The sequence below is a fragment of the Bombina bombina genome, chromosome 7 (genome assembly GCF_027579735.1).
Source record: "Bombina bombina isolate aBomBom1 chromosome 7, aBomBom1.pri, whole genome shotgun sequence".
NCBI lineage: Eukaryota > Metazoa > Chordata > Amphibia > Anura > Bombinatoridae > Bombina > Bombina bombina.
In genome coordinates, this window is record NC_069505.1 from 390,054,439 (window position 1) to 390,079,149 (window position 24,711).

A 24,711-nucleotide genomic window follows, 5' to 3' on the forward strand; every position below is an offset into this window, starting at 1 on the left:
CTGTATGAGTTGTGTCTGTAAATCAGTGAGTACTAATAAAGCTGTATGAGTTGTGTCTGTAACCCAGTGAGTGCTAATAATGCTGTATGAGTTGTGTCTGTAAACCAGTGACTACTAATATAGCTGTAGGAGTTGTGTCTGTAAACCAGTGAGTGCTAATACAGCTGAATGAGTTGTGTCTGTAAGCCAGTGAGTACTAATACAGCTGTATTAGTTGTGTCTGTAAACGAGTGAGTGCTAATACAGCTGAATGAGTTGTGTCTGTAAACCAGTGAGTGCTAATACAGCTGAATGAGTTGTGTCTGTAAGCCAGTGAGTACTAATACAGCTGTATTAGTTGTGTCTGTAAACCAGTGAGTGCTAATACTGCTGAATGAGTTGTGTCTGTAAACCAGTGAGTGCTAATACAGCTGAATGAGTTGTGTCTGTAAGCCAGTGAGTACTAATACAGCTGTATGAGTTGTGTCTGTAAACCAGTGAGTACTAATACAGCTGTATGAGTTGTGTCTGTAAGCCAGAGAGTACTAATACAGCTGTATGAGTTGTGTCTGTAAGCCAGTGAGTGATAATACAGCTGTATGAGTTGTGTCTGTAAATCAGTGACTACTAATATAGCTGTATTATTTTGTGTCTGTAAACCAGTGAGTGCTAATACTGCTGTATGAGTTTTGTCTGTAAACCAGTGAGTGCTAATACAGCTGTATGAGTTTTGTCTGTAAACCAGTGAGTGCTAATACTGCTGTATGAGTTTTGTCTGTAAACCAGTGAGTGCTAATACAGCTGTATGAGTTTTGTCTGTAAACCAGTGAGTGATAATACAGCTGTATGAGTTGTGTCTGTAAATCAGTGACTACTAATATAGCTGTATTATTTTGTGTCTGTAAACCAGTGAGTGCTAATACTGCTGTATGAGTTTTGTCTGTAAACCAGTGAGTGCTAATTCAGCTGTATGAGTTGTGTCTGTAAGCCAGAGAGTACTAATACAGCTGTACGAGTTGGGTCTGTAAATCAGTGACTACTAATATAGCTGTATTAGTTGTGTCTGTAAACCAGTGAGTGCTAATACAGCTGTATGAGTTGTGTCTGTAAACCAGTGAGTACTAATACAGCTGTATGAGTTGTGTCTGTAAACCAGTGAGTACTAATATAACTGTATGAGCTGTGTCTGTAAGCCAGAGAGTACTAACACAGCTGTATGAGTTGTGTCTGTAAACCAGTGAGTACTAATACAGCTGTATGAATTGTGTCTGTAAGGCAGTGAATGCTAATATAGCTGTATGAGTGGTGTCTGTAAGCCAGTGAGTGCTAATACAGCTGTATGAGTGTCCAGAGAGTACTAATACAGCTGTAAGAGCTGTGTCTGTAAATTAGTGACTACTAATATAGCTGTTTTAGTTGTGTCTGTAAACCAGTGAGTGCTAATACAGCTGTATGAGTTGTTTCTGTAAACCAGTGAGTACTTATATAGCTGTATGAGTTGTGTCTGTAAACCAGTGAGTACTAATATAACTGTATGAGCTGTGTCTGTAAGCCAGAGAGTACTAACACAGCTGTATGAGTTGTGTCTGTAAACCTGTGAGTGCTAATACAGCTGTATGAGTTGAGTCCATAAGCCAGTGAATGCTAATACTGCTTTATGAGTTTTGTCTGTAAGCCAGTGACTACTAATATAGCTGTATGAGTTGTGTCTGTAAGTCAGTGAGTGCTAATACAGCTGTGTGAGTTGTGTCTGTAAACTAGTGAGTGCTAATAAAGCTGTATGAGTTGTGTCTGTAAACCAGTGAGTACTAATACAGCTGTATGAGTTGTGTCTGTAAGACAGTGAGTGCTAATACTGCTGTATGAGTTGTGTCTGTAAACCAGTGAGTGCTAATACAGCTGTATGAGTTGTGTCTGTAAGCCAGAGAGTACTAATACAGCTGTACGAGTTGTGTCTGTAAATCAGTGACTACTAATATAGCTGTATTAGTTGTGTCTGTAAACCAGTGAGTGCTAATACAGCTGTATGAGTTGTGTCTGTAATCCAGTGAGTACTAATAAAGCTGTATGAGTTGTGTCTGTAAACCAGTGAGTACTAATATAACTGTATGAACTGTGTCTGTAAGCCAGAGAGTACTAACACAGCTGTATGAGTTGTGTCTGTAAACCAGTGAGTACTAATACAGCTGTATGAGTTGTGTCTGTAAGGCAGTGAATTCTAATACATCTGTATGAGTGGTGTCTGTAAGCTAGTGAGTGCTAATACAGCTGTATGAGTTGTGTCTGTAAGCTAGAGAGTACTAATACAGCTGTATGAGTTGTGTCTGTAAGGCAGTGAATGCTAATACAGCTGTACGAGTTGTGTCTGTAAGTCAGTGACTGCTAATACAGCTGTATGAGTTGTGTCTGTAAACCAGTGAGTGCTAATACAGCTGTATGAGTTGTGTCTGTAAACCAGTGAGTACTAATACAGCTGTATGAGTTGTGTCTGTAAGACAGTAAGTGCTAATACAGCTGTATGAGTTGTGTCTGTAAACCAGTGAGTGCTAATACAGCTGTATGAGTTGTGTCTGTAAGCCAGTGAATGCTAATACTGCTGTATGAGTTGTGTCTGTAAGCCAGTGAGTACTAATCCAGCTTTATGAGTTGTGTCTGTAAACCAGTGAGTACTAATACTGCTGTATGAGTTGTGTCTGTAAACCAGTGAGTGCTAATACAGCTGTATGAGTTGTGTCTGTAAGCCAGTGAGTGCTAATACTGCTGTATGAGTTGTGTCTGTAAGCCAGTGAGTGCTATTAATGCTGTATGAGTTGTGTCTGTAAGCCAGTGAATGCTAATACAGCTGTATGAGTTGTGTTTGTAAGCCAGTGAATGCTAATACTGCTGTACTAGTTGAGTCCGTAAGCCAGTGAATGCTAATACTGCTGTATGAGTTTTGTCTGTAAGCCAGTGACTACTAATATAGCTGTATGAGTTGTTTCTGTAAGCCAGTGAGTGCTAATACAGTTGTATGAGTTGTGTCTGTAAGCCAGTGAATGCTAATACTGCTGTATGAGTTGTGTCTGTAAACCAGTGAGTGCTAAAACAACTGTATGAGTTGTGTCTGTAAGCCAGTGAGTACTAATCCAGCTGTATGACTTGTGTCTGTAAGCCAGTGAGTACTAATATAGCTGTATGAGTTGTGTCTGTAAACCGGTGACTACTAATATAGCTGTATGAGTTGTGTCTGTAAGCCAGTGAGTGCTAATACAGCTGTATGAGTTGTGTCTGTAAGCCAGTGAGTGCTAATACAACTGTATGAGTTGTGTCTGTAAGACAGTGAGTACTAATACAGCTGTATGAGTTGTGTCTGTAAGCCAGTGAGTACTAATCCAGCTTTATGAGTTGTGTCTGTAAACCAGTGAGTACTAATACTGCTGTATGAGTTGTGTCTGTAAACCAGTGAGTGCTAATACAGCTGTATGAGTTGTGTCTGTAAGCCAGTGAGTGCTAATACTGCTGTATGAGTTGTGTCTGTAAGCCAGTGAGTGCTATTAATGCTGTATGAGTTGTGTCTGTAAGCCAGTGAATGCTAATACAGCTGTATGAGTTGTGTTTGTAAGCCAGTGAATGCTAATACTGCTGTACTAGTTGAGTCCGTAAGCCAGTGAATGCTAATACTGCTGTATGAGTTTTGTCTGTAAGCCAGTGACTACTAATATAGCTGTATGAGTTGTTTCTGTAAGCCAGTGAGTGCTAATACAGTTGTATGAGTTGTGTCTGTAAGCCAGTGAATGCTAATACTGCTGTATGAGTTGTGTCTGTAAACCAGTGAGTGCTAAAACAACTGTATGAGTTGTGTCTGTAAGCCAGTGAGTACTAATCCAGCTGTATGACTTGTGTCTGTAAGCCAGTGAGTACTAATATAGCTGTATGAGTTGTGTCTGTAAACCGGTGACTACTAATATAGCTGTATGAGTTGTGTCTGTAAGCCAGTGAGTGCTAATACAGCTGTATGAGTTGTGTCTGTAAGCCAGTGAGTGCTAATACAACTGTATGAGTTGTGTCTGTAAGACAGTGAGTACTAATACAGCTGTATGAGTTGTGTCTGTAAGCCAGTGAGTACTAATACAGTTGTATGAGTCGTGTCTGTAAACCGGTGACTACTAATATATCTGTATGAGTTGTGTCTGTAAACCAGTGAGTGCTAATACACCTGTATGAGTTGTGTCTGTAAACCAGTAAGTGCTAATACTGCTGTATGAGTTGTGTCTGTAAGCCAGTGAGTGCTTGTAGTGTTGTGCTTTCTTCCTGGTTTGGTCATCACGTGGGCTGTGCTTAGAATCAGAACAGTTCAGAGAAGCCATCTTGTGACAGTTTGTGATGCAGTTATAAAGTACAAGGACTGAACCTCAGGCTCTGAGAAGTGCTAATATTAATAAAAGTAATGTCAGCTACAGATCACTGCAGAGGATACAGCATCAGCCAGTCAGGAAGAGTAAGAACTGTCAGTTATACATTATAAGTTATATTGCAGTTATACAGTTATCAGTTACCCTGGATTACAATAGTGCTGCATACACACTGTACAGGACTGCTAATATAAGGAGTGCAGCGGCCATTCATTATAAAGGACTATATATGTGTATCTATCCATATTACTGTGTGCAAATCTACAGGAGCACATTGTTATGTAATCCAGTAAATAAAGTGCCAGTTTACATTTAGAAGTTGCAAGTGCATCATTCATATAAAGAGTTAATGTTTGCTATGTAAGGACATTACATCTGGCGACGAGTATACTACTAAAAACTCACGCTATAATGGCTGTATTTGGAGCATTGAAATAATTTGACCCTGACACAGATAACTGGGTTTCCTGGAGTGAAAGGCTACAGCAGTATTTACTTGCCAATGGCATTGGAGATACTAAGTCTGTTGCTCTCTGTCTGACAACTATTGGTGCTAAAACATATGAGATTCTAAAAGATCTGCTACACCCAGAAAAGCCAGCCACCAAGTCTTTGTCTGAAATAATACAGATCTTAACACATCTTAGCATTTCCAACCACGGCCATTAGAGATTGCTGAGCGGTTCAAGTTTTATAGCAGGCGCCAAGGGGTACAAGAGACTGTATCTACATTTGCAATCAGTTTAAAGAAATTGGCTAGTACCTGTGCTTTTGGGGAGTATCTGAATATGGCCCTTAGAGATCAGTTTGTTATGGGTATCAGTACAGAATCTATTCAAAGGCGACTTTTGACAGAGGAGAGCCTGACCTTCCATAAAGCACTAGAGATTGCTTCTGTTTTGGAACAGGCCACACGAGACACTAGTTTACTGCAGACGCATTCCCAATTTCCCACACTAAGGAAGAACAGGTATTTTTCTCCAATGTGAAGCAACAGACTAAACCAGCCAGTAAATATTCAGCAAAAGCAGCATCACCTATTAACTGTTACAGATGTGGAGCACAGAATCATGTAGCTTCTGAATGCAGATTTAAAAATGCTCGTTGTCATGGCTGTGGTAAAATAGGACACTTAAAGAAGGCTTGCAGAGGATCTCAGCAGAGTGTCTCAAGCAAAACATATAAGATTGGAAATTACCACATGGCTTATAAGGGAGCCACATCAGATTCAGAAGAGGAAATGACTGTTCAGAGTTTGACTGTATACACCATGGCAGCAGGGTCTGAGCCTTTGACTGTTCATGTTAATATTGAAGGAATAGATTTGACCATGGACTTAGATACTGGGGCTGCAGTTTCAGTTATGACAATTAAAGATTGGAAACAGCTGAAAATTCCAGTATTGCTGCAGCCCACTACCTTGAAGCTACAAATATACTCCAGAGAAGTCTTGACGCCACTGGGGGGTCCATCTGTAGCTGTGTGTACAAACAGTAAAACTGCCAATCTTACACTATATATACTAAAATCAGGTGGCCCACCTCTTTATGGAAGGGACTGGATACGTGCCCTTGGCATGCCTGAGAGCCTCAAAAACAGTGAAGTTCATCATATTGGAGTTGATCATGCCCAGTGGATTCAGAACATTAAGACCAAATATGCCCCGGTCTTTGAAAATGTTATGGGAAAAGTTAAGAACAAAAGGGTGCGGTTACAGTTAAAACCTGGAGCAAGGCCAAAGTTTTTCAAAGCACGAACTGTGCCATTTGCTTTAAGGGCAGGAGTTGATGCTGAACTGAGGAGGTTAGAAGAGTTAAAGATTATAACCCCAGTGCATCGTAGTGAGTGGGCTTCTCCTATTGTACCGGTAAGAAAGAAAGATGGACAGATCCGAATATGTGGAGACTTTAGGATGGTGTTGAATGAACAGTTAGCAGTGGATAAGTATCCATTACCCAGGACAGAAGAGATTTTTGCTAACTTAGCTGGGGGACAACATTTCACAAAGATTGATTTAAAAAATGCTTACCTTCAACTTGAAGTACATCCAGATTCCCTCAGGCTACTCACCATCAATACTCACCGTGGTTTATTTCAATATAATCGTATGGTCTTTGGCATTGCTCCTGCACCAGCCATCTGGCAACGCACCATGGAAGAACTGTTAAATGGACTACCTCAATTTCTTTTAGATGACATGTTAATCATGGGCAGGACGAAGGAAGAACATCGACACAATGTAGAGAGGGTACTGCAGGGGCAAATGTCCTATGGGTTGAAGGTCAACTTGGAGAAGTGTGCTTTCATGCGTGACAAATTAGAATTTTGTGGCCATGTTATAGATTGTCATGGTCTACACACTGCTGATGACAAAGTCAAGGCCTTGCAAGAAGCTCCTATACCACAGAATGCATCACAACTACGATCATACCTTGGTCTCCTTAACTATTACCGTTTTCTTCCCCAGCTAGCCCATATGTTACACCCACTACATCAGCTTCTTGAGACAAATCGACCCTGGTTGTGGAGCAGTGAATGCAATCAAGCCTTCCAGGAATCCAACAACCTACTCCTGTGTTCCTGCATGTTAATGCACTATGATCTTCAGAAACCACTCATGATAGCATGTGATGCTTCGCCTTATGGTTTAGGAGCTGTCTTGTCACACACAATGCCAGATGGGACAGACCGACCGGTAGCCTTTGCTTTCCGTTCTCTAACGACGGCAGAGAAGAACTATTCCCAATTAGACAAGGAAGCATTGGCCATTGTATGGGCTGTTAAGAAGTTCCATAACTATATTTATGGTAGACAATTTACTCTTTTAACTGACCATAAGCCACTGCTGACCATCTTTAATCCAAGGAAAGGAATTTCAGCCACTACAGTGGCTAGATTGCAAAGGTATGCTCTAACTTTGGGAGCATATCATTACTCCATCAAATACCGGGCCCATGATTCCCATGGCAATGCTGATGCCATGCCCAGGCTTCCACTAATGAATTCCTCACCAGTTGTTCAAGAAAGTCATCCAAGTGTGTGTTTTACGGGTATAGTACATGCCAAACAAATTGCAAAGGAGACAGCTTGTGATACTGAATTACAACTTCTGGCAAAGTATTTGAGAGATGGCTGGCCAAGAACTGGCTGTGATGTGCAGCGAGCATACATACTACGAGCGAAAGAACTCACACTCAGAAATGGATGTATTTTATGGGGTGAGAGAGTTCTGGTTCCTAGCGGGCTACGGCAAGCTATGTTATAACTCCTTCATGAAGGACACCCAGGCATTGTCAGAATGAAACAGAAGGCTAGGGGTCATGTTTGGTGGCCGGCCATTGATAAGGACATTGAGAACTATGTTATGGCATGCAAAGGGTATGCTCAGGCTCAAGGACAGCTTCCAGGATGAGCTGTACAACCATGGGATTGGCCTACTACTCCTTGGGAGAGACTACATTTGGACTTTGCTGGTCCTATTGATGGAATCTCATACTCAATCATAATTGATGCACACTCTAAGTGGCCAGAAGTAATTCCAATGACAAGGACTACAACTACTGAAGTCATATCAGCATTAGAAAAACTGTTTTCAGTATTTGGGTTGCCAAGAAAACTGGTCACAGACAATGGTCCCCAGTTTGTGTCACAAGACTTCCAGAATTTTTTACATACGAATGGAATTCACCATCATCGGATGGCACCATATCACCCAGCCACCAACGAGCAAGCAGAGAGATTTGTCCAAACCTTTAAAAGGGCACTGAAAGCTCTAAAAGCAGAGAAGCAGGTTAATACTAAAAACATTTTATAATTTTTGCAACAATATATGGTTACTCAACACCCCACCACGGGAGTTGCCCCAGCTCAACTATTGTTTGGCAGGAAGATCCGTACAAAGCTGGATTTAATCACACCAGATGTACCAGAAACAGTCCGCATCATGCAAGATAAAATGAGAGTGGGAAAACCTTCACAGACCTACACAGAAGGAGACATGGTTTGGTATAGGGTGTACCATACAGAGGAAAAATGGGCACCAGGTGTTGTTTCCCAGGTTGAGGGCCCAAAGATGTATGTGATAACCACTCAATCAGGTGTGTGTCGCCGCCATGTGAACCAACTACGACCATGGCTAGAGTGTAGAGAACAGGCTGGTGAGGACCATCACAAACAAATGCAATTAGACAATGACTTTGATATCTGGGGTGGTGTTTGGCATGATCCAAACACAGGCTCTGACTCAACTACAGAAGATGACTCAGAAATACCAGCCTCAATAGAAGAACCTTGTAATGATGAGTCAGGAAATTCTATCCAGGACCACAATAGTCAAACTTGTACTCCCAGGCAACAAACACCTGTTGTTCGTTGGTCTCCTGAAGTGAATCTCAGAGACACTTGCCGGAGACAACGTGCAACATATCAGAGAAACTTTCGTCAATGGAAGAAACAAGAAGCAGCTTTCAAGTCCACAATACAAGAGGATGTTGGAGAAGACTGATTTATCTTACAGTTGTTGTTGTGCAGTTAAGCTTATTAAAAAAAAAAAAAAAAAGTAGGAAAGGAGATGTAGTGTTGTGCTTACTTCCTGGTTTGGTTAGATGGCACATTGAGGCTTCCATACCAAGATGATGTCATCAAGTGGGCTGTGCTTAGAATCAGAACAGTTCAGAGAAGCCATCTTGTGACAGTTTGTGATGCAGTTATAAAGTACAAGGACTGAACCTCAGGCTCTGACACGTGCTAATATTAATAAATGTAATGCCAGCTACAGATCACTGCAGAGGATACAGCACCAGCCAGTCAGGAAGAGTAAGAACTGTCAGTTATACATTATAAGTTATATTGCAGTTATACAGTTAACAGTTATACAGTTATCAGTTACCCTGGATTACTATAGTGCTGCATACACACTGTACAGGACTGCTAATATAAGGAGTGCAGCAGCCATTCATTATAAAGGACTATATATGTGTATCTATCCATATTACTGTGTGCAAATCTACAGGAGCACCTTGTTATGTAATCCAGTAAATAAAGTGCCAGTTTACATTTAGAAGTTGCAAGTGCATCATTCATATAAAGAGTTAATGTTTGCTATGTAACGACATTACAGTGCTAATACTGCTGTATGAGTTGTGTCTGTAAGCCAGTGAATGCTAATACAGCTGTATGAGTTGTTTCTGTAAGCCAGTGAATGCTAATACAGCTGTATGAGTTGTTTCTGTAAACCAGTGAGTGCTAATACAGCTGTATGAGTTGTGTCTGTAAGTCAGTGAATGCTAATACTGCTGTATGAGTTGTGTCTGTAAACCAGTGAGTGCTAATGCAGCTGTATGAGTTGTGTCTGTAAGCCAGTGAGTACTAATACAGCTGTATGAGTTGTGTCTGTAAGCCAGTGAGTACTAATACAGCTGTATGAGTTGTGTCTGTAAACCAGTAACTACTACTATAGCTGTATGAGTTGTGTCTGTAAGCCAGTGAGTGCTAATATAGCCGTATGTGTTGTGTCTTTAAACCAGAGAGTGCTAATACTGCTGTATGAGTTGTGTCTGTAAACTAGTGAGTGCTAATACAGCTGTATGAGTTGTGTCTGTAAGCCAGTGAGTGCTAATACTGCTGTATGAGTTGTGTCTGTAAGCCAGTGAGTGCTAATACTGCTGTATGAGTTGTGTCTGTAAACCAGTGAGTGATAAAAAAGCTGTATGAGTTGTGTCTGTAAACCAGCGAGTGCTAATACAGCTGTATGAGATGTGTCTGTAAACCAGTGAGTACTAATACAGCTGTATGAGTTGTGTCTGTAAACCAGTGAGTGCTAATACAGCTGAATGAGTTGTGTCTGTAAACCAGTGAGCACTAATACAGCTGTATGAGTTGTGTCTGTAAGCCAGTGAGTGCTAATACAGCTGTATGAGTTGTGTCTGTAAACCAGTGAATGCTAATACAGCTGTATGAGTTGTGTCTGTAAACCAGTGAGTGCTAATACTGCTGTATGAGTTGTGTCTGTAAGCCAGTGAGTGCTAATACAGCTGTATGAGTTGTGTCTGTAAACCAGTGAGTGCTAATACAGCTGTATGAGTTGTGTCTGTAAGCCAGTGAGTGCTAGCTAATACAGCTGTATGAGTTGTGTCTGTAAGCCAGTGAATGCTAATGCAGCTGTATGAGTTGTGTCTGTAAGCCAGTGAGTACTAATACAGATGTGTAAGTAGTGCATGATAGCCAGTAAGCACAAAACACTATTATAAATATATGTAATAGACTGGAAGAAACAATTTTTAAGACAATAAGTAGATCTGTTTCTATATATTATATTAATCAACATAAGGTTTTTTTATGTTGCTATATAGGAACCAAAACTTTGAGATTAGATATTTTTTTTATACCCTTCTGACTTGTTTCCTTACAGATGCGATACACTAAAAAAGTCTCTGTTTGGCCGGTAGCCTTTGTTGGCGGCCTGCGCTTTGAGTCATTGAAACTAGATACTGCAGGGAAGGTCAAAGGATTTGCAGTAAAGTATGCTTCTTTGCGACGTTTTGCCATAGACATGGCTGGTTTTGCTATCAACTTAAAGCTGATTTTGGAAAAACCTAGGGCCATGTTTCGTCTAGATGTGAAAGGTGGATACCAAGAGACAAGCTTGCTGGAGTCCCTTGTTAACATTAATGATCTGGAACCCAAAGCCAAAAATTGCACCAAGGTGAGAAGTTATTATAATTCTATAGTTTCTCCCCCACCATCAAAATTCTTGAACACTCTCCCTCGTTCTGTCAGGCTTTCCCCTAATCTTTCTTCTTTTAAATGCTCCCTGAAGACTTTTTCTGTTCAGAGAAGCCTACCATCCAACTCAGTAATAAATTAATTTCACTTACCTAACATTTCCCTCATCTAACTCTGCATTAACATCTTTCTCAATCTTGTAGTCCTCACCTCCTGTTTCTCAACCTCCTACCCTTCTAGATTGTAAGTTCCCACGGGAATAGGGCCCTCAATCCCTCCTGTATGTCTTTGTAAATTTTGTCCTGTCTCTTACAAGTTTTATATCATTGTTTTATTTAAATGAATTGTAACCATGGACAGCGCTGCGGAATATGTTGGTGCTTTATAAATAAAGTATAATAATAATAATATAGAAATTGAAATATCATGCCCCACCTTCGAATCCATTGTGGAGTTTCAAATTCAAGCCCATTTGGGTCAATTTAAAAAAAAAAAAACATTAACCCACTTCTCACAAGTTTTCAATTGCATTTATGGAAAAATATCAACACCTAAGCTTTGCATGGGAACAATATGATAGAAATATTCTATCTATAACACTTTCCCATCAGATTTTTGCAGAATTTTACTTGATTTTTACCATTTTCAATTGCTATTTGATGGCCGTTCATATGTTTTTATTAACAAATTTGAATTCAAGCTCCTTTAAGTTATTTTTGCTGCTTTCTGTCTCTATTTTGTATTCTCTATTCTTCCTTGTCTCTTGTTTTCTTTGTGTTCCTCTCAGTTCTTTAAACCACAAAGCAAAATAATCTCTATTACTCACTGCAATTTTGTCTAAAATAAGTGAATTTCATTGCCCTGACAGAAACTATTGATTAGCCAAAAACATATTTTCTCCAGTCGATATTTCAGGAATTAGGTAACTTAGTCTATCCAAAAAGGATTACTTGATAATGGTTCAGTTGGCAAAAAGTCATTCATTCATTAATATGGAGTGTTTTTAAATTTTGCATGTGATTCAAATTTACTTTTTTTAGTATTGTTACACAATATCTGCTTCATGCTCTGAAGTGCATTGTCTTTTTTTATTTACCTCATACCTCTTAAATTTTCTGCCATTTAGGTTCTCGTCTGGCACACAAAAACATTGATACCAAATATAAACTCAGACAAAAATTTTACAAGTAAAACCATTGAAGTTTGACAACGTTTTAAAGCCAGATGGATAAAAGACATATTCTTCTGAGGATAATGCACTTTCTGGATATTTCTCTACTAGCCTTGCAACAACAAGTTTGGACCTCTGTTCCTCAGAAAATGTTACAGACAAACTTGAACAAAGAAGAGAAATTAAATATTTATACATTTTCTGACCAGTCGAGTTATTTATTATCTTTTATGTCTTTGTGGAAGAAACTACATCGGCAAAACTGCTTGGCCTTTCAAGTACTAGTGTATTCTGCAGTATAATTTTAATGTTTTATCTTTGTAAAGGAAAACAATGAAGGCAAGAAAATAGATTCAAATCATTTGAACATGTATTTTTTTTTATTTTTTGTAAACATTATAAGCCTATGGGCTTAATTATATTAACTTTTGTTTTAGAAGTGTGATATTGTAAAACTCTTAATTACAATAAGGAAACATTTACTTGTTAAATTGAAGACTAGACTTATAAATATAATATTTGAAATGTATAATCTAACTAAGAAATCTACTGCACATATTTAATTCCCCAACAATACCCTTGATGACACATGTACAAGTGACTGTGGTAAAATTGAGAAATAATACAAATAAATCCAGTGATATGCTTAAAGGAACACAAAACCATTTCCTTTAAAATGAAAGAATAAAGTAATTAACACCTTAAATCCTTACCTTTCATTTCATGCAAAAAAAAAAGTTTGTTAATACAATATTTCCTAAAATCAACCTAGTTTACTCTCACCTTATACATCCTCCTTCTCACAAAACAGCCATTTTCCTCATTTTAGAAACACACTAAAGCCAATCATCTATTTAGACTGAAATCGTAAGGTTCACCTTGACCTTCAGTCTTAACTAGCAGAGTGTTACAACTTGGCTCTGCTTCTACAAGAGGAACAAAATGGCTGCCAAGAGGGGAGGATGATGTGTAAGGGATGTAAGGGTAAAAGGGGAGTGATTGTAGGAAATATTGATTTAACAAAACTTTTTTTTTAAAGAAATTAAAGATAAATATATAATGTCTTTATTGATCAATTTTCAATGCACTGGTATTGTGTCCCTTTAACAATTTTTTTTTTTTTTTTATTTAGGTTTGAAAGGTTTGAAATGTATATCTAGATTACTTTGCTGTTTATTTGTATTCATTTATATTTTTGGATCAGTTATGTTTAAAAATTGCAGCAATACATCAATCAAAGTGCAAAATCATATTAACTGAAAATCAATTAAATGGTTAGTAAAGGTTATAATCAACTTTACATCAGTGGACTGTTTTGGACACATAATATGTAGTTTCCCTTTAAATACGAATCTAAATCACAGAATTGTATTTTAATTTATCATTGAATTACCTTTCTCTGCAGTTCCCCTGACCGCCCCATGGCTAACACTCCTTTTTATTATAATAAGCAGTGTATGGTTCAGCCAAGTAAAAGGTAACAGATAGCTCCAATCGATTACAACATGCTTAGGGTGATGCCATGTATGCACAGTATTTTTACTCAACCCGTTAGAGGACTGTAAAACCTCAGCACCTTGATCACACTGTAGTATTTTCAATGGTGTATAACTGATTATAATAGAAAAGCTTCAGCCATAAGAGTGCAAGCGGGTCAGGAGAAAGAGGGATTTCAGTGGTGAATTATAGTTAGACTTTCAACAGAATCCTAAAAAATATGCAACAAATTTTCCATTACGGTTGTATTGGTTATAGATGCTAAACAAACAGATTCAGCCAACAAAATTAGTTGATTTGTTAAAGCTGTTAAAACCATTAATTATTAAATAATTTAAAAAAATCATTTTTTGTACTGCTGCTGGCTTGTAGCAGAAGCATTAACTACTACTCCAACTTTTTCACTTTTGGTGGGCAGCAAAACCATGATAATATGTTTAAAAAGTTTGTGCTTTCAGTATATGATACGTCATCTTTAAAAAAGTGGAAGTGAAAAGCATCAGCTGACACAATGGGGGTCTAACTGAGGACGCTGAACTGTGGGTGAATTTTACTTTTGTTTGATAAAATAAAGAAGGGGTTTTAATTGACTTTTTAAATGTCCTTTATTCATTGATTTATGGGTTACCTGCAAGTTTAATGGACCTTGCCACTGGAGCTATCTCTTATAATTACTGTGACGGATACCACGCTGCAAGAGTTAAACCCCTACCCCTATAACCTGAAGTGTTTTTCTGTTATTGTATGAGTCATACATTGTCCTTTTGTAAGTCAGGATGTGATTAGAATCTGTTTAACTAACCATTGTCTGATGTTTGTCTCATTGTATAATATTTGTTTCTATTTGTGTAGTAACTACCCATTTGTTGGAAATGTATAAAAGCTGTGTTTTCTGTGCAGTAAACCCCTACCCCCTATAACCTCACCCCTGTTGTTATCTAGTCTAGGTGTGCAGTGTATTTCTGTTATTGTATGAGTCATCCATTGTCCTTTTGTAAGTCAATATGTGAATAGGTTCTGTTTAACTAACCATTGTCTGATGCTTGTCTCATTGTATAATATTTGTTTCTATTTGTGTAGTAACTACCGCCATCTGTTGGAAATGTATAAAAGCTGTGTTTTCTGTGCAATAAAGCAGTTCTTATTTCACCTGAATGCTAGTCTGTCTAGTCATTTAGGTGGGCTCCTGCTTGAATCCCCTTCCTGGGCTACATAGCCGTTTGTTCCAGACAGCGGAAGGACCCATTTGGCGGAGCTACCCAGTCGGGTAGCCGGGGGATCCGTCACATTGGTTGGCAGCGGTGGGATGCTTCCGTCCACCTGGAACGTCCAAACCACCAACTGAAGATCTTGCCGGATGGAGCAGTACCATGGGCTACGGAAGGAAGGATTGAGAACGTTGCTGCAGACTAGAGGGAAAGTCGCCGGCAACAAGACAAAGGCAGTGCTCATAGCCGAACTGATGGAGTACGATCGGGCTAGCGAACAGGCTGGTTGGTCGGACAGCAACCAAAGCGGAGGACAGCCCAGTACAGCCTCCACTCAAGGGACTACGACATCCGACAAGCAGCGACAGGTACAGTGGCAACTGGCTCTCTATGGACCTAACCCCCCCGAGGAGGTCATTACTCGGATAGTGACTGACACCAATAAGATACACATGTTGGAGCTTCAGAAGTCTATAGGGGGGTCATGCTGGATCCACTGGACCCCCCTTCCTGGCCCAAGAAACTACCTCACGGGGCTTTCCGAACTTTCCAGGATGATGGGAGTGAGGATATCGACCTGCTACCTACAGCTGTTCGAGACCCAATGCTAGATGCATGGGGTCACTAATGCCGATAGGGTTACTTTCTTAATTGGGAAACTATCCAGTAGGGCCCTGGAGGCTTTCCACACTGTCCCCTCCGAAGATCAAGGCAGCTATGACAGGGCGAAGGAGCGCATCCTTGCTCGGTATGGACTTACTCCGGAGGCTCACCGGCTAAACTTCAGGGGACTACAAAGACAAGAGGAGCAGCCGTATACCGAGTTTGCCCACTGCTTAGCTAGAGCCTTGAACTCCTGGGTTACTGGGTGCCACATCACCACCCTTGATGAAGCTGTTCAACTCATCCTCCTGGAGCAGTTCTACAACCGCACCCCAGCCAAGATAAGGGACTGGGTAAAAGACAAGGGACCCAGAACAGCTGACCAAGCCGCCGCCCTGGCCGATCGGTATGTGGATGCCCAGCGCCAGGCGGCCACAGACCCCCGGCCAGCAACCCGCTTCGCTCCAGCCCCAGCGCGACCACCAACAGTTTTTAGGCAGCCCCCAACCCGACCGCCCCTTGTGTACCCGGCTGGAGGCAGCAATTCCCGGGGGTGTTATGGGTGTGGACACCCCAGCCATGTGGTACAGAACTGCCCAACAAGACAAAGAAACCCCCCAGCCCAGCCGCCAAGGAACCCTGGACCAACTCTGTGGGGAACTCCTCAAGCCCGCACCTACCAGGCTGCTGCCCATTGTGCTCATACAGCGAGCTCCGACCCCTATGCTGAGTGGACAGGAGAAGAAGTGGGTGTCTTGCACCACGTCAGCTCCGTGGGCCAAGACAACCGACACCAACATCGGCAAGATGTCTGGGTCAACGGGAAGGCAGCTCAAGGAATGAGAGATACGGGGGCCACCATCTCTTTGATTCAGCCTCACCTTGTTCCCCCCTCTGGCTGCACTGGATGGATCCTCGCTGTAGGGGTAGCAGGAGGTGCTGTTCTGAGGGTTCCTACCACCTGGATCCATTTGGACTGGAAAACCGATGCCCGCAATGTAGAAGTGGGGGTTATGCAAAACATCCCTGCCGAGGTCCTGTTGGGAAATGACCTCGGCCACCTTGTCTCTGCCTTTTTGGGGAATACCTCTCTGGACACCTGCCCTGTGACTACCCGACAGCAGGCCAGATGCCAAGCCACCTCACCAACTCCAGGGACCCAGGTAAGACCTACTGCCCCGACTCCTACCTTACCCCGACTAACCGTCCCCACTAAACCCAAACTTGCCGACACCCCCTCCTGGGCAACCCCTTCCGACTTCACCAAAGAGACCTTGAGTGACCTGACCCTAGCCCCTTACCGAGACTGAGTAGGTGCTGACGCTCAGGGCCCCAGAGACAAACGTTACCAGTGGGAGGGCGAGCTCCTGTACCGGATCTCCAAGAGGAGAAAAGGACCGGTGCCCAAATGCCAGCTGGTCGTACCAAAGAAGTTTCGGTCCAACCTGCTGAAAATAGGGCATGACATTCCCTTAGCTGGCCACTTAGGAAAACAAAGGACCCACCACCGCTTGACTCAAACCTTCTTCTGGCCAGGCATTACAGCCGATATTAAGGAATACTGTAAATCCTGTGAGATTTGCCAGAAGGTAGGAAAGACGGGAGATCATACAAAAGCCCCCCTCCATCCCCTGCCCATTATTGATGAACCCTTTAGCCGAGTAGCAGTAGACATTGTGGGGCCATTAGCTTGGCCCAGCCCCTCAGGGAAGAAATACATCCTTATGGTGGTAGACTATGCCACCCGATACCCAGAGGCAATCCCCTTGGCCAATATCCAGGCCATAGCAGATGTGATGTTCCAGATATTCACCAGGGTAGGCTTCCCTCGGGAAGTGGTTTCCGATCAGCGGAAATCACTCAACAACTCTGGAAGTTGTGTGGGATTAAACCCCTGCACAGCGCCCCTTACCATCCCCAGACAAATGGGCTGTGTGAGAGGTTTAACGGGACCCTAAAGCAACTGCTTCAGACGTTCTCAGCCACTCACAGGAACTGGGAAAAATTCCTGCCGCATCTCCTGCCGCAGGTTAGGGGCCCACTAGATTTGGTACGAGCCCACTGGGAGGGAGCCACAGGGGGAAAAGAACACTCTGTTGTGGGGTACGTACTCCAGCTCAGGGACCGGCTGCAGGACCTGGCAGCCCAGGTCCGTGAGAACCTTCAGGCCTTTCAGCACAAACAGAAGCGATGGTACAATCGCAGTGCCCGTACCTGAACCCTGATAGTGGGACAGAAGGTCCTCGCCCTGAAGCCTGTCAAAACAGACAAGCTACAGGCCTCTTGGCAAGGACCCTACCGGGTTGTGGAACAACTGAACAACACCACATACCTGGTTCGGACCTTTCATGTGAACATGTTGACGGCATACATAGAAAGACCCAGAGATGTGGCTGCTATCTGTGCGCCGGCAGTGGAGGACTCTGAAAGTCTTCCAATGCCAGAGCTGCCCGGACCTACTGACACCCCCCAGGGGGTGGATGACATATCCCTAGACGACAGGTTAGAGTCCAGACAGAAAAGGCAGGTCCGGCGACTCCTAGAAAAGAGAAGTGACATGTTCTCTACTGTCCCTGGGTTTACCACTACAGCCATCCACCGGGTGGAGACCCCAGGACAGAGCCCCCTGCGACAGGCTGCCTACAGGGTCCCAGAGGCCATCAGGGAAAGTATGCACCAAGAGCTCCGGGGAATGTTGGACCTCGGTGTCATTAAACCGTCCAAAAGTCCCTGGGCCTCCCCGGTAGTGTTAGTACCCAAGAAGGACGTAACTACCCGGTTCTGCGTTGACTACCGTAGACGCAACGACAGAACCACCACTGACGCCTATCCCATGCCCGAGTAGATGACCTGTTAGATCGAATCGCCCGGGGCCACTTCCTGATCACCCTTGACCTATGCAAGGGTTATTGGCAAATTCCCCTTGACCCTGAGTCCATCCCCAAGTCTGCCTTCATCACTCCCTTCGGCTTATACCAGTTTAAGGTCATGCCGTTTGGAATGAAGAACGTCCCAGCCGCTTTCCAAAGAATGATAGACCACCTGTTAGATGGCCTCCAGGACTATGCATGTGCATACCTGGATGACATTGCTATCTATAGTGAGACCTGGGAGGACCATCTGGTCCACCTAGGCGTCGTCTTAGATCGTCTTCAAGCCGCCGGACTAACCTTGGAGCCAGATAAGTGTACCATTGGGCGCTTGGAGGTTCAATACTTGGGCCACCGAGTTGCCTGCGGTAAGCAGCGACCCGAACCGGCCAAAGTCGAGGCAGTGGCTAACTGGCCCACCCCCAGGACCAAAACCCAAGTCCTTGCCTTTCTGGGTACTGCAGGCTACTACCGGAGGTTTGTCCCCAATTACAGTACCCTCGCCAAACCCCTGACTGACCTGACCTGTAAACGACTTCCCCGACAGGTCCTGTGGTCCCCCGAGTGTGAACAAGCCTTCCAGAGTCTTAAGTCTGCCTTAATCTCTGCTCCAGTACTGGCCACACCTATCCCAGCCAAATGCTTTTCTGTCCACACAGATGCCTCCATGTTCGGGTTGGGGGCATTACTAAGTCAGGCAGACGAGGAAGAAAAGGACCACCCTGTTGCCTACCTCAGTCGAAAACTGCTACCCCGGGAAGTAGGCTACGCGGCGGTCGAGAAAGAGTGTCTGGCGCTGGTATGGGCTTTGAAGAAGTTGCAGCCCTACCTATATGGAAGACCCTTCACCGTCCTCACTGACCATAATCCCCTTGTATGACTCAACCGAGTTTCCGGGGACAACGGGAGACTGTTGAGGTGGAGCCTAGCCCTGCAGCCATTTAACTTTGACATACAGTACCGACCAGGAAAAAGCAATGGGAATGCTGACGAACTTTCCCGGCGGACTGAAGTGGCATAAATTCCTCGGACATCTCCAGGCCGACCCGTATGTGGATCTAGCCGGGCCTGCTGAACTGGAGGGGGGGAGATGTCACGGATACCAGGCTGCAAGGGTTAAACCCCTACCCCCTATAACCTTCCCCCTGTTGTTAGCTAGTCTATGTGTGAATTGTTTTTCTGTTATTGTATTAGTCATCCATTGTGCTTTTGTAAGTCAGGATGTGATTAGAATCTGTTTAGCTAACCATTGTCTGATGTTGGTCTCATTGTATAATATTTGTTTCTATTTGTGTAGTAACTACCCCATTTGTTGGAAATGTATAAAAGCTGTGTTTTCTGTGCAGTAAACCCCTACCCCCTATAACCTCACCCCTGTTGTTATCTAGTCTAGGTGTGCAGTGTCTTTCTGTTATTGTATGAGTCATCCATTGTCCTTTTGTAAGTCAGGATGTGATTAGAATCTGTTTAACTAACCATTGTCTGATGTTTGTCTCATTGTATAATATTTGTTTCTATTTGTGTAGTAACTACCCCCATCTGTTGGAAATGTATAAAAGCTGTGTTTTCTGTGCAATAAAACAGTTCTTATTTCACCTGAATGCTAGTCTGTCTAGTCATTTAGGTGGGCTCCTGCTAGAATCCCCTTCCTGGGCTACATAGCAGTTTGTTCCAGACAGCAGAAGGCATTTGGCGGAGCTACCCAGTCGGGGTAGCCGGGGTATCCGTCACAATTACTTCACTTTATTATTCCTTGTTGCAACCCATATCTAGGGATGAACGATTGTGGTGAAGTGCAATTTGCTTGGTAGAAAAAATAGTACTGTGGACATTCACTTTGGAAAATTTAATGTAAATAAGAATAAAAATCTATTAAAATTCAGTTATTTCCAGCTTTCTAAAGTAACTTACATTTTCCAATATTTATAATTAGATCGAATATCAACATTCGAAATTTCAAATGTAACATCCGATTTGACAAATACTATTCAGAATTTCAATAGTTCATGTGGTAGGAAATGTAGTAAATTGATACATAATAGATAAAAAATATATCAATTTAAAATTTGAATATTTCATTTAACGATAGCATTAGAAATACTATTACATTAAATAAATATTGGAATATTGTGCAAACATTCAAAATTCCAAACAAACAAACAAATGTGTTAAAATTCATTAAATGTTTTGAATGTTGCAAAACATTTGCCCTTTCCTACTCATATCATTGTGGTAGAGTCAGCCTCTGCAGATCAGACTGACCAAGCAGAGTTATTTATTTACAGTATATCAAACATTACGTGGTGGCAGCAGTTTGATTTTTTTGTTTGCTACTTTAACTGTATTTAAATTTAACATGCTCCTCCATTGTCTGAAGTAGTTTTCCTGACTGGAAACACTGTATGAACGGATTTTTGATAATAAATTAATTTTGAATGACCCCATGAATTTTACACAAAACAATTTGTCAAACATATTTTTGTGCGTGTGAATTAAAATCCAAACCTGCAATGTAGATTAATATTTAACCCCTTAACATCACAGCAGAGTGACAGTGAGGCAGTGCAGAAATAGCAGTATTCAGGCCAACTCGTATGTTGCTGCTGGATGCCTGCATGTGAGGTTATCCAGCAACAGTACAGTAACTATTAAAAATTAATCTTACTGAGTATAAAATTACTCTGACTGCCAGTCACAGTGATTGTATACTTTAAATGCCACCTAGATAGCTGCAATTCTTTCTGGTATCAGGCTTAGTGGGCAATCACTGGACGCCTCAGGTGTAAAACAGCCCAGTGATGCCCAAAATAGTGGCCCATGGTCATGTGGCCCTTCCCCTTCAGTCCCATTGAACACATACAGTAAAAAAAGTGTTACATTTATTTTAATAGAGTAAATTTATATTTTAATAACTTTTATTTTAATAAAGTATATTTTTATTATTTTATTTATTTTTAACCCCTAAATTTTATTTTCTGCCCATGGCGATAAAAGGGTTAAATATAATGTCTCAAAATACTTCCAGATAAATACCCTGGGGTGTCTAAATTCTATAAATATATACTGTTATGTAGTAGTTTTGAATTGAGTGACCGCTATTTAGCTTACAGTCTATGCCATAGATAAATAATTCCATTTTTGCAGTACTTGGTCTATCCTATAATATAAAAGGCCAAGTGTGTTTGTACTAAGCTGTCATGCGCAGTAGAGACAGCGCGAGGACAAACACACCTGGCCTTAGACAAACACACCTGATCTGCTGTCCACCACAAGAACAGTGGGCGGGAGTTGGCGGGGACAGACGAAAGCGGGCGTGACTGGAGCGGGAGCGGTGTGACGGAAGTAGGCATGGTGGATGCGGGAGCGGTCGTGGTGGGGGCGTGGACAACGGGAGCGGGCCGGGTGGGAGTGGGCATGTCCAATGGGAGTGGGCATGGTCGTGAGTGAGAGCATGCAAAAGAGGGGGGGAGAGAGCAAAAGATAGGGCAAAAGAGAGCAAAAGAGGGGGGGAGAGAGCAAAAGATAGATGGGGAGAGAGCAAAAGAGAGGGGGAGAGAGAGAGAGAGGAGAGAGAGAGAGGGGTAGGAGAGGGAGGGAGGAGCAAAAGAGAGGGGGGGAGCAAAAGAGAGGGGGGAGAGAAAGAGCAAAATAGAGGGGGAGAGAGAGAAAGAGAGAGCGAGGGGGGGAGAGAGAGGGAGGGGGCAAAAGAGAGGGGGAAAGAGAGAGCAAAAGATAGGGGGAGAGAGAGAACAAAAGAGAGGGGGAAAGAACAAAATAGAGGGGGAGAGAGAGAGAGAGAGAGAGAGAGAGAGAGCAAAAGAGAGGGGGAAGAGAGAGAGCAAGAGAGGGGGGAGAGAGAGAACAAAAGAGAAGGGGGGAGAGAGAGAGAGAACAAAATAGAGGGGGGAGAGAGAGAGCAAGAGAGGGGGGAGAGAGCGAGCAAAAGAGAGGGGGGAGAGAGCGAGAGCGAGCAGGAGAGGGGGAAGAGAACAAAATAGAGGGGGAGAGAGAGAGAGAGAGAGAGAGAGAGAGAGAGCAAAAGAGAGGGGGAAGAGAGAGAGCAAGAGAGGAGGGTAGAGAGAGAGCAAAAGAGAGGGGGGGAGAGAGAGCAAAAAAGAGGGGGAAGAGAGAAACAGCACAAAAGAGAGGGGGGGAGAGAAAGAGCAAAAGAGGGGGGGGAGAGAGCAAAAGAGAGGGGGGGAAGAAAGAGCAAGGGCTGGGACTGCTGTACTGCAAAAAATGGCCCGTGTTCACAGGCTTTAGGACTAGTATTAGACATATAAGGTATTCCTAAAATCAGGAAAACAAAATTAATTTATTTGGAGGTATTTTTCTTTAGCTACACTAGTTTTGTAAAAATAGTTACAAAGAAAACTGCAAAAAAAAAATATATATTTATTGTTATTTTATGTACCCATATAGGGTATCATAGGAAAGGCTTGTTTGTCTGTTAAAAAAAAGGTGTATAATATATATGGGTGCACTTAACAAGAGAGCAGATAATTAAAGTGAAACTAAGTGAGCAAAAATGTAAAAATTGCGCCTGTGTCAAGAACGAAACCTGTGAAAAACTTCTGCCCTTAAAGCGACATTAAACATTAAATAAATAATACATGGAATTTTGCATTTAAAGAAAATATTAGTCTGAAAATAACATGTAGATATATTTTTTTTAAAGTTTAATTAGTTGTTTAATTAGTGACAAAATAAGTGTAACATTTTAGTGTCTATAAAACAATGGGAGCTGCCATGTTGTAACTTCTCTGCTGTGGCCAATTATGGAACAGTTATGGTCACTACAGTGTGCAGCCAAAAGCTGTGTGGAATACTGTACTTCCATTTCTAACAGGAACTGAAAAGTTCACGATTTCAGAATGGAATTACAGGAGAAGGGGGAAAAATAAATAATTAACGTATATTGGAGAGTTTTTTTTTATATTTACAATTTATCATGTTATATTACCATCTCAAAGTGTTTAATGTCCCTTTGAGAGTTAAAGAGTGAATATATATTGTATGCCTAAATGATTCCATAGAGCCACATTTAATTATAACCTTTACTGTCCTTTAAATGTACCATAAGGTACTATTGTGTATCATGTGTTTCTGTATACATAGAACAGAATTTTCCTATTAGGTAGATTAGTTATTAAATAGTTATTAACTATTTACTAACTACCTAGTTAAAATAAATACAATTTTACCTGTAAAATAAAACCTACCATGTCTTACAGTAAAACCTAACATTACACTAAAATTAAATAAATTACATTAATCAAATACAATTAACTAAATACAAAAAACCCCACTAAATTACACAAAATAAAAAAGAAATGATCAAATATTTAAACTAATTACTCCTAATCTAATAGCCCTATCAAAATAAAAAAGCCCCCCAAAATAATAAATCCCCTAGCCTAATCTAAACTGCCAATAGCACTTAAAAGGGACTTTTGCGGGGCATTGCCCCAAAGATATCAGCTCTTTTACCTGGCAAATAAAAATACAAACATCCCCCCAACAGTAAAACCCACCACCCACACAACCAACCCCCCAAATAAAATTCTATCTAAAAAACCTAAGCTACCCATTGCCCTGAAAAGGGCATTTGGATGGGCATTGCCCTTAAAAGGGCATTCAGCTCTTTTACATGCCCAAACCCTAAGCTAAAAATAAAACCCACCCAATAAACCCTTAATAAAACCTAACACTAACCCCCGAAGACCCACTTACAGTTTTGGAAGACCGGACATCCATCCTCATCCAGCCGGCAAAGTCCTCATCCACGCGGCAAAAATGTCCTCAACGAAGCCGGAGAAGTTTTCATCCAAGCGGCAAGAAGTCCTCAACGAAGCCAGGAGAAGTCTTCATCCAAGCGGCAAGAAGTCATCATCCAGGCGGGCAGAAGTCTTCATCTAGACGGCATCTTCTACTTCTACATCCTTCCGGCGCGGAGCAGGTAAATCTTCAAGACATCCGGCGCAGAGGAGCATCCTCTTCATACGGTCCCAGCCGTACACTGAAGGTTCCCTTTAAGGGACATCATCCAATATGACGTCCCTTGAATTCCGATTGGCTGATAGAATTCTATCAGCCAATAGGAATTAAAGGGTAAAAAATCATATTGGCTGATGCAATCAGCCAATAGGATTGAGCTTTAATCCTATTGGCTGGTCCAATCAGCCAATAGTATTGAGCTTGTATTCTACTGGCTGATTGGAACAGCCATTAGAATGCAAGCTCAATCCCATTGGCTGATTGGGTCAGCC

At 41.9% G+C, this 24,711-nt stretch overlaps 1 protein-coding gene across 1 annotated transcript in view; it reads left to right on the forward strand.

Annotated features, from left to right (window-relative positions):
- LOC128636389 (galactosylgalactosylxylosylprotein 3-beta-glucuronosyltransferase 1-like) overlaps window positions 1-12,300 on the forward strand; it is a 137,415-nt gene extending 125,115 nt beyond the window's left edge. The window contains exons 3-4 of the mRNA XM_053689410.1: window positions 10,780-11,073; window positions 12,220-12,300. Coding sequence (XP_053545385.1) covers window positions 10,780-11,073; window positions 12,220-12,300 — 375 coding nt within the window. The remainder of the gene's footprint in view (window positions 1-10,779; window positions 11,074-12,219) is intronic.
- The last annotated feature ends 12,411 nt before the right edge of the window (window positions 12,301-24,711 follow it).